General features: G+C 38.2%; 1 protein-coding gene across 1 annotated transcript in view; it reads left to right on the top strand.

Moving 5' to 3' along the window:
* The window catches only part of LOC119423685 (tumor necrosis factor receptor superfamily member 12A), a 12,127-nt gene continuing 759 nt past the window's right edge, over nucleotides 1-11,368 (top strand). Inside the window, exons 1-4 of the mRNA XM_037691091.1 lie at nucleotides 1-166; nucleotides 8,390-8,488; nucleotides 9,998-10,141; nucleotides 10,471-10,519. Of these exons, the coding sequence (XP_037547019.1) occupies nucleotides 94-166; nucleotides 8,390-8,488; nucleotides 9,998-10,141; nucleotides 10,471-10,511 (357 nt within the window). The 5' untranslated portion in view covers nucleotides 1-93 and the 3' untranslated portion in view covers nucleotides 10,512-10,519. The remainder of the gene's footprint in view (nucleotides 167-8,389; nucleotides 8,489-9,997; nucleotides 10,142-10,470; nucleotides 10,520-11,368) is intronic.

Genomic DNA, 11,368 nt, shown 5'->3' with positions numbered 1-11,368 from the left:
CTCTCTGATGCTGGCTTTTCCAGGCGGAGGAGCAGCGCGGCTCTTTGCTCATCAGATGAACTTTTGGGGAACAGAGAGCAGCTCTTCACCGTCATGGCTCCCACCCTCCTGGTCGGGCTCATCCTCGCGGCTGTGACCAGCCTCCACGGCGCGCGCGCGGAGAAAAGTGAGTAAAATCATAAATAAACGAATAAAAACAAAGTCGAACTTGACTTTAAGACGAATCCTGAATTAGACTCGGTCGTTTCTTTGTTTTCCCTGAATCTGGAGATAAGGAGTAGTGGCTCTCCTCACCGGTTCCGCATTCCTGTCTCCTTATTTCACTCCTGCCCCCCACCCCCCAGGTGAGAGGGACAGAGGCCAAGCTGTGATGTCTCCAAAGGGACATCTCGGAGACAATTGTCAACCTTCACCTTGGAGTTTGGCTTCTGGTCCCAGAGGAGACAGAACATGATCAGAGCAGAGTTTCTAAAAGTTGTTTTCACATCTGCTCAGCAGCTGATCACACTTCAGAGCTTTAAGAGCACAACTCCACTAAAAGATGGTTCTGTACAATCAAAAGAACAGAACTGCCATTCATCCATCTGTAAGTTCATCAAATGACCCACCGTCAACTTTTATTGACAAGTCATGACCAAAACCAACAAAAACTTTCAACGTCTCACACTTATTGGACAAAAGGATGGTGCAGTTCAGTGGTGTAGTCTGTGTGATACCCGGGTATACCATGTAATGTATACCCACTAGAAAAGCTTAAGAATTCCAGTGTACCCACTTAAAAGTGCCCAATGATACATGACATATCAATGTGCACGTGTCATTGATACACTTCCGTGACAATCTATTGGTATGCAGCACTTTGCTTTGATACTATGGGGTGTCATTTGTAAAGTTGCAGTCAAAAATTAACAGCAATATTTTGGTCAACTTAGCCTTTCATAAGAAAAAAACTAGTTTATTTTTTATTTTTTTCAAAGTCATATTTTCACCATGTCATTCATTCATAAATGTCATAGTTCCAAACTAAATATTTAATTTACAAGCTAAGTATTTAGTTTACAAACTAATTACTTAACTTGAAAGCTAAATATTTAGTTAGCAAGCTAAATATTTATTTTACAAACTAAATGTTTATGTCCAAGCTAAATGTTTAATTTTCAAACCAAATATTTAACTTGCAAGTTAAATATTTAGTTTGCAAATTAAATGTTTAGTTTGGAAATTAAATATTTAGTTTAGGACTTAAATAGTTAGCTTAGAAATTAAATGTTTAGTTTGGAAATTAAATAGTGAGCTTGGACAATAAATATTTAGTTTGGAAATTAAATGTTTAGTTTTGAAAATAAATATTTAACTTGAAAATTAAATATTGAATTTACACCTAAATATTTAGTTCACTAACTAAACATTTAACTTGCAAGTTAAATATTTAGTTTATAAATTAAACATTTATCTTGCACATAAACATTTAGTCTGTAAACTAAATATTTAGAATGAAGCTAAATATTTAGTTTGGAACTATGACATCTATAAATGTATGAATGACATGGTCACAATATGACTTTGAAAAAAACAAGTTTTTTTTCTTATTAAAGGCTAAATAAACCCAAATATTGCTGTAAATATTTGACTGTGTAACTTTACAAACAGCACCCCATATGATACTGTTTAATAAATTCTAATTTTTTTTTAATACAAAGCCAACCCTTGTACAAAGTTTGTCGTTCATTTATTCAAATATAAGCATCAGAGAAATTTGAAAATGTTCAATATGCAAATTCACAATTACATCGTTCTAACCAGTGTACTTTGGTTTCTAAGCACAGTATACCCACTACAACAATGTAGACTACGCCACTGGTGCAGTTTGATCCAGAGATATAAGAAAAGAATATCATAGTAAGCCAACAAAACAAGATTAACGATACAATAAATAATAATAAAGTACTATATGTTGTCATCATTGTAAGGCGAAATTGGTTCTCTGCATTTAACCCATTGCACCTGGGCTGCACCCAGGTGGAGCAGTGCCCGAGGAGCAATTGGGGATTAGGTGTATGACCAGCAAGTGTCAGCTCCATGGAGGGAAATACTTATTTTCACCTAATTAACTGCATTTTAATACAAAACTCAAAAAAAACATTTTTCAAAGAGTCCAACTGAAAAGTAAATTTAAAGACTCTAAATACGGAACTTCAACTGAGCACCCACCCACTGAATATATGACAAACACTAATTCAACCATTAACCAGAACTTTGAGGGTTTTTCTTTACATTTTTTCACTGTCCACTGAAAATGGGTCTGCGGCCCACCTTTGGGTCATGACCCACCAGTTGACAGTTACTGCTTTGAATCATCATAGGCCTAACGAGGCTCGAGTGCTGGTATCTCGCTGGGCAGAAGCTCTCGCCAGCAGAATAAATCACAACTGGTGAGGTGGGTACGATGTGGGCGGAGGTAGACAAAAAAGAAAAGAATGCAGCGTCTCAAAAAGCGATCGCACGGCTGGCTGGTCGCTCGGACGCAGAGTTCCTCAGAAATCTCCCAGTTTTTCCACAAAGTTGAGTCACCAAGCAATCCTCCAACAGCTGCAGCTCAGAGACACCACCTGTAGAGCGCTCAGTTCAGCCCACAGTGACTGTCTGCAAAAATAAAATGACTTGGGGAAACAATGAATGAAAACCAGGAACTGTGCCTCCTTCAGTCAGGTTTGAGTTAGACTAAAATGGGTTGGAACATTCCTTTGCTAAGTCAGAGTTGGTGCTGATGAACAAACATGAAGGATGAAGAAAAGCAAAAATTAAATTCTGCTTTATTTTCCACAAAATACTTAATGTTGACAGACACCGTGTGAGTGATGACGCTAATCAGCGTTAATCGCCATGAAGTGTCAGATTACAGGCACGATCTGTACATTAACTGTATTTTGACCAAACGTGACGGCTTCACTAAACTTAAAAGAAAAATAAGACAAAAAAATGTTGTAAAGAAAAATGCATAGAACCAAGCGAATATGACTAAAGTCATTTCTTTAGGCTGGTTCAGGTTGATTTAGTTGTGGCGGCCATCTTGAATTAAACTCCAAAAGTTAATAAGTTGTAGATCATGCAATGATACTTTCTGAGAGTTTCCTTAAAATCCATCTGGAGATATTTTGCTAACAGGGTTGACACCAGCAGTTAATGTGAAAGGTTTAAGCCAAGTTGTTGCGCAATGACCGGCGCTCTCGGAGTATGAGCATTGATATAGTCTCAGCTACGCCCACACCAAGATTCAGCTTAATAATGCTGATGGAGTAAAAACATTCTTGTTAAAAGTGAAAATGGCCTTCTGAGAAAAAAATAAAATAAATCCACCTGTGCTTCAAACCTTGGTGAAACTCAGGTTTGAGCAGAGGTCAGGCATCAGTCACGGGTCACTTCCTGCCAGAGCTGCAGTCCATTCGGATGACGTCGAGCCTGAAATCAGCGGCGCTGCTTACACAAAGCGTGACACACTTTCACTGCCGTGGTGACTGCGGAATGAGTCAGTGGCTCTGCCGGGGCCGCTTGGAGGACGGAGGGTCTCCGAGGGGCCCGTGCATGTGGCTGTAACATAAGCAGCAGAGCCCGGGAGGTCAGAATTTCTCAAACAGTGTGTGAGCAGGCGTCGTCTGGCTGCAGCTGCCTTTAACAATGACCCACACTCAGGAGATAACACAAGCCTCACTCACACACACATGTGAAGTTCACATTTCCTCTGGATGTGAGTGAAGACACTCATCAAGCAGATGTAAACATTTCACAAGTAAGGTTCAGCCCAATCTGACGGATATGAAACAACGCAAGGCTGGAATTCCCAACTGGACTTAAAAGACTGATGGAGACTTTAAATGTTTCTGATCTCCTTTGATGCTCAGAATGAGGGGAAACAATCCCAGCATTCGTTAAAGAAATGCATTTCACCACTAGGCCTGTCGCGATAAACAATAAATTAATCACATGATAAATTAAAATTATCAACCTCATTTTCATTCATCGGCTTTATCATTTCTTCGTGTTTCTCTCTTTCTACTGAAGACACTGGATGACAAAAGACTCAACTCCGGTGCTCTTCTCTGACCCCTCCCTTTCTTTTCTCTCTAAAATCCATTTTAACGATTCAAAATCACGTTTTTGGATCGTTAAAAGCAGCTAAGCTACGCTAACGGGCCGACCTCGGGGAAAAAAACTTACAAAATTCATGGTTGAAACCTGTACCTTTGTGTAAAAAGTTTTTCTCTTCAAAAATAAGCTGATAACTTGTTTACTGATATATTTTTTTTTAAATCGTTGTGTGAAAAATGCTATGCTAAAGAGCTCAAACCACACCGAGCATCCGCTATTTTGAGACCCAAAGAGAGACCGCCCATGTCACGTCAAGGGAGAAGGGGTTCTCTGCAGACCAAAAGTGGGCGTTTCTGGAGAATAGGCGTTTGTAGAGGGCAAACACTGATTGGCTAGCTGTATCTGCTGCTCTTTAGTTAAGTTACGTCAACTGTTTTTTAAAACTGAATGTTTCTAAGAAACGGTTATATCTGCTGTCAAACGCAAGAAGATTTTCTTTAGTCCTTGGGTTGTAGCTGCACCTGATACAGGTTGGCTTGAGTGTGGTCTGGGTACAATGAAATATGAAGCATCTGAAGCAAAACCTGCTCCCATTTGCCAAAAAGTCTGGTCTCAATTAAAGATCATGAGTCCTGTAACGAGATAATGACCCAAACACAAACGCTAAAAACAATATTTGCTCTTTAGAAGTTCTTCTATGAGATCTGATCTATGACAGGAGCTGAAACATGGAGTAGGACTGACCCTTCAAATGTGAGACAGCTGAGGAAGTTAACCAGTAAACAGAATACCTGCTCCAGCTGCAGAAATCTGACAGAAACTGACAATCACTCATCTGCCTAAAAGGTTGAACAAGAAAATGTGAAGTTAAAGGAAACATCCTTTGTCCCAAGACCAGTTTAAGTATCATTATTATTCTGGTTACTTTATTTTTCTTTCTTTTGAATCGATTGTAACTATTTTCACATTTTTTCAACAACCAAAACGGATTTTGTTTTTAATGTAATGTAACCGGAAGTTCTGTGTTAAGAGAGGCCGAAAGAGAAGTTATGGCGACGCCGCTAATGTTAACACCATAGACATGTCTGTGGTTAACACAAACGGCTTTTTTTTTTTGTTCAGCCTTTTGTTTTTTGTTAAATCAGATGTGGTGTCCAGACACGCCCATTTTCTATTGTCCAATCAGATGTGCCCCCTCGGATACGCCTTGTCCAATAAGATGTGGCCCCCCAGATACGCCTTCCAAATTTGTCTGCAGAGATACCTACTTGTGTCCAGGGGCCTCCCTCCCATTTTTCTTAAAGAGACACGCTGCTCCCTCCTCACTATCCATCCTTTAGGTCAAACAGTCTTATACTACCATGCGGTGGTCGAAAAAAGGTGCTACACACCAAAATTAACCAACATTTCTTCTTAAGTTTGACAAGTACTAATTATTGTCAAATTTCAAACAATATTATCGTTTATCGCAATAATTTCTGAGACAATTAGTCGACCAGCAAAATTTGTTATGGTGACAGGCCTATTCACCACGTTTTGTCTCTGAATCTGTACAATTGATTGTGTTGTAGACGTTTTTGTGTTTGCTACGGTTGATTAGCTGCGGTGCCCAACTTGAATTGGATTGACGCCCATCTGTTGTAGCTCTACATCCGATCATTTCCCCTGAACGTTTCATGACAATCTGTGAACTGATTCATGAGATGTTTTGCTAACAGACGAATAACTCCCAGTGGTTATTGGCATAATTTTATAGAAAAAGCTTGTGCAATCTGTAAGAACTCTGAATACTGGTTTGAGGTGATTTGGCTACTTCACACCAAATTGTAGGTAAGTATCTGTTAAATGGACTGAGTTATAGCTAGTTTTGTTTTTTGGATTTTCAGTGGACGGTGGCGGCCATCTTGAATCAGGTTGACTCCGAAAGCTAATCGGTTGTAGACCTACACTCTGTGACTCCTGTCTGAAAGTTTTACTGAAATATGTCCAGTGATATTTCTCTAACACACACACAGGATTGTCTCCAACAGTTAATACTAAAAAGCACAGCTCAAGTAGCACTTGGACAGTGTGTTGTGAGCAACTCTCGGCTACTACCACACCAAACTTTAGCTCAATATCTGTAAAGTTGACTGAATTAAAGGCGTTGTTCTGACTTTATTATAGTCTGCTGGCTGTAGCGTCCATCTTGACTGAACCTTTAATCTTTAAATATAACCAGTTGTAGACATACAGTATACCCAATTATTGATTTTTTACAACTTAAAAAATGTGTCAAGTGCTTCATGAGATATTGTAAAAACACTATCATCTGCCTCTGCCTTTTGGCAAAGTGATAAGAACTCTACCTTTACCTGCCTCAATAACAGAATGCATCTAATGGAACTAATGTAAATGTAACTACCGTATTTTCCGGCGTATAAGTCGTAGGTTTTTTTTTTTTGTTGTTGCTTAGATTTGTCAGTCCCGCAACTTATGCGCCGAAGCGACTTATATAAGTTTATTTATTTATTTTTTTGTTTTTGTTTTTGTTTGCATATTCATAACGCAATTTTTGACTGGTGCTTTAAATTTCTAAGAACTGCAACAGCGAGTCCTCCCGTGCGTGCTCGCTTCACTCAGCTGGTGCAGGCGGAGGAATGCTGGATGGATGGATGGATGGTGCCGTGCTGGCCAGGCGAAACGAAGCGGTTTTGACCATTAAATAAACACATAATAAAAGCGACTTATAGATGTTTTCCCCTCTTCATGATGCTTTTTTTGACTGATGCGACTTATACTCAGGAAAATACGTTAATCTACCACGCTGTCGCTGCTGCTCAGCGTTTCTTTAACTACATAATGCAACCTAAGGTCTTTTTTAGTTGCTCGTCTCGTCATTTTCTAATCTAACTTCTCTTTGTTTTGTTGTCAGTGATCCAGATGTAGTTTCCCACACACTCATTCAACCAGCTGGGTTTACGTCAGACGCAACCCTCTGATGGTTTTGCGATGACGTTCTGTGGTGATTTAAGCTCTACATGAAAGGTTGACTCACTCCGTGCCTGAGAGGTTTTTTTTCTTATCACCATGCAGGTGGTTATATATGCAAATACACGTGCGACAAGGAAGAAGGAAGAAGGTTATCATGTTATCAATCAAATGTCACTCACCTGTTTCCAGGTTGCTTACATGTGATGTTGTGAAGGTCATGTTTTTGGGGCTCTCAACCAAACCAGGAACATCCCTCGTCACTTCTTGAGGTGTACAGTCTTGCTTTTTGTTTTGTTTTCCTGTCATATTGTCATCCTGACCGTCGGACACAGTCTTTTTATTCTCAGGAACCTGAACACTGCAGCAAAACATTTCAGAGGAAGAGGTTCATAAAACACACACTCACACGTCTTGAGTTTCAGAATTAGCATTCTGCCTCTCGGAGGGATTTCCCACTTTCGTTTTACACGAAGAAAAACTCGACCTCATGTTTTTGTCAGGTCAGAGATTCAGCTGCAGGCAGATCAACACACATTTTCACCCACCAGACACCTGGTTAGAGTTTATAGGGTTTTATTTAATGCAAAGGACCTTCAGTGGGTTTCTGAAACATGTAGGGATACAACTGAAAGTGTTCAATATCATTCATGCTTTAGTTTTGTCACTGAAAGGCAGGTGACTGTGTTTTTATCGATGTTTGTGTGTCCAGGTGTCTCCGTTAGCAGCAACATGTCTCATGAACCAGTGGACAGATTGAAATTAAAATCACCGACATCTACAATTCATTACCCTGTGGTGTCAACCCAATTCAACATGGACATCATCAGCAAACGCAAATCTATAACTTAGTCACTTTTACAGATACAAAGCTAAAGTTAGGTGTGGTAGTAGCTGAGAGTCATCCTCAACACACTCCAAGTGCTAACAGAGAAGGTAAATTCTTGCAATCTAATGTATAATTTATAAGGTTTGCTCAAATGTCTACAACTTTGTCCCTTCTCATCATGAGATGAAATTAAACACTGGCATAAAAGGCAGCAGGTAACATGGGTCTTTAACGCTGTTACGGGTTAGTTTACCGTATTTTAAGGCGCACCGGATTATAAGTGAAACAAGTTCATTTTGACAGATTTGTACCACATAAAATCAGTTCGAGGTCAGTAAACACAACCAGAATTAATACATAAGGCGCACCAGATTATAAGGCTCACTGTCAATTTTGAGAAAATTAAAGGATTTTAAGTGTGCCTTATAGTCCGAAAAATACGGTACTTTTACCTGCTCTCTTTGGGTTTTTTTGTCCGTAAAGCTCCATGCTCTGTGTCTGCAGGTCAGTGTCCCAACTCACAGTTTTGGAGCTCAGATTTGGATGTTTGTTTGCCCTGTGCAACCTGCAAGCAGTACCCGAAGACCCCGTCGTGCAACACATGTGAGACTACACAAATGTTGCTGCTTTCACTTTTTGCTGCTTTTGACCAGTCACTGTTAGGTTTAAAGAACAAAACAACAAAAAACAGATTTTCTAAGAATCAAATAGATATGGATAATAGATAGATTTACAAATAAATACATACAAGACAGCAGTCAAACCGATGATGTTATAAAGCATCATTAATTTTTTTCTACCAAACAAAGGCCAGTATGCAAAATGTATAAGTTATAACGTTTAAAACGGTTAAATACCATTACCTCTCAGATGCAAGGCAATTTATTTCATACATTCCCTTAGGACCTGTATTAAAACATAAAAAATACTTCAAACATACTGTCAATAAAATATGATTTATTTTTCTACAATGCAAACTTCTTTACAATGACATAATGTTGATATTTTTGACCCGTACTGTGCATAAAACTTTGTTTTAACTTAACAAAAATCATTTACACTGCCCACATCAAAGGATTTTTGAGAAGAAAAAATATTTGCATTAGTTGTGAGGCTTATTGAATTCTTTAAAAGTCAAAAGCAAACGGCAAGCTAAAAGTGGTGCAATGATAGCTAAATGTATCAAAATGCTAACTAGAAGCTAAAAGTAACAAAAGTCTAAAAGCTAAAAATAGCTAAACTAGCTAAAAGACAAATATAGCAAAAATGTCCAAAAGCTAAAAGTAGCAAAAACAACTTAAAAGCTAAAAGTATTGGAATGCTATTTAAATGTATCAAAAGGCTAACTAAAAGGTGAAAGAAACAAAAGTATGTTTTTAAAACTAAAAGTAGCAAAAGGCTAGCTAAAAGTAGAAAAAGCAAATTAAGTCTTAAAAGACTAGCAAGAAGCTAAAGAAACAAAATGTGTCTAAAAGTCAAAAGTAACAAAAACAAACTAAAAGGTAAAAGTAGCAAAACGTTAGTTAAAAGATTCAACAAACTACCGGTAGTTAGAAGCTAAACGTAGCGAAGTCTGTATAAAAGCTAAAGTTAAACCATGTTTAACATATATCTTAGATCCTTGTATACTGTTTCTTTTTTATTTATATACTTTATATTTTGGTATTTTTGGGTGTAACTGGGACCTTGAGTACACAATTTCATTCCACCTCATGTACCACATGTGATGGAAATGACAATAAAGAAACTTGGAAAAATAACAAAAAACTAATTGAAAGCTCTGTCTCGAAAGGCTAGCTAAAAGCTCAAACTAGCAAAAGGTAATTAAATCTACAAGTAGCATACAGTAAGGAGACCGAGCAAGAAGATGAAACGGATTGAAAGGGAACAACACTTTTAATTAACACTGTCATTGAATGTTTTGATGTACAAATGACTAAAATAGCCCAACGCATACAGAAGTAATAAACCATACGAGGAGAAACAAGACAAAGATCAGTATTCGCAGATTTTGCGCTAAATGAACAGACTTGAATTCCACGGTATCACTTGTCTGGTACAAACAGGAGCTGCCTTATGAATTCATTTGTTTCCTCTGCCTCACTGCGACAGGTAAATCCGTGGAGGAGGCGTCTGACATGTGGAAACTGGCGGCGATCACCAGTTTCTCCGTTCTGGCCGTCGTTCTGATCGGTGCAGCGCTGATCATCGGAATCATGGTGCATCGACGCAAGTCCCACAAACGACCTCTACGCGGTAAAAGACCATTTTCATCAACTGAAGTCTATATTGTGCTTTAATTGCATTCTTTATCCTCATGACGTGCATTTGCTCTGGTTGACATCAGCAACACAAATTCTGACAACACAAAGTAAAAAGTTAATTTGAACTCGGACACAGGTCCGTGTACACAGCAGCCTTCTTTTATGAGTCGTTGGACATGATGATGACGCAGCAGGTGTAAATAATGAGTTGAATTAACGGCTTGTTTTTGTTGGTGTCAGGGCGGTTCAGCTGAATAACAATCATCAGTGATGTGATTGAAAACACCTGGGCTCATAATGTCTTCTCTTGATTTATTACAGAACCCATTGAAGAGACTGCAGGGCCACTTTATCAGGCCTAAACAGCTGAGTATGTATCTCTCCACTTTATTAGTACGTGTTTTTATAATATATGATTTTTAAAGGGAAGAAGAAAAACCTCTCATGTAAAAGAGACTCATTTCAGTCACACTGAGTGGTAATCTGTGACGGAGACGCACTGCTGTTTATTTGACCGATTCCAATTCCTATTTTTTATAATCATCTGCCAATACCGATTAAAACTTGACATCGTGTTCCTTATAAACCATATAGGACAAAAGCTAAAGTGGAAATAAAAGATCCAAATTACTGAACAGAGGTGCTTGTCAATCAAACCCAATTAACATTTTATGTTCCATATCTTAGCTCTTTAACTTTGTAGACCCACCTACACCAAAACAAAACTACTTAAAAAAAACACTGTTTAAATAACAGAGCAAATAGTTTCTCTACAAGCTCTTAATTTAAATTATAAAAAGAATAAATAAAAACCTGATTTCCTGTTTGATTCATTAAATTATCAATAATAATAACTATGAAGCTATTAAATATTTCTAAACTTCCACTTTTTAATGTCATCCTCTCACTCAAACCAAGTACCAGCCTAGCTCTGGTACATTCGTGGGTTGTCATTAATAATCTTTGCATTGGCACCACCAAGGGGGGACTACAGGGGGCAATGGCCACCCCTAAATATTTGTTGACACTTCCCCTTTTTACCCAGCCAGTCTTATATGAATAATAATTTATATGAATGTGATTTTGAGAGGAGAGTACAAGCTTCGCTGAGTAAAACCACCTTTAAAATAAGAAACTGCAAAGTAGATGTGCTGTATACCAGAATTTGAGTCTTTAACTTTCATTTTGTAGTATATATATATATATATATATATATATA

Source organism: Nematolebias whitei, chromosome 17, assembly GCF_014905685.2.
Source record: "Nematolebias whitei isolate Nwh7 chromosome 17, NemWhi1, whole genome shotgun sequence".
In the NCBI taxonomy this organism is placed as follows: domain Eukaryota; kingdom Metazoa; phylum Chordata; class Actinopteri; order Cyprinodontiformes; family Rivulidae; genus Nematolebias; species Nematolebias whitei.
Note: the sequence above shows the minus strand (reverse complement) of the source record. Positions and strands in the feature narration are given on the sequence as shown.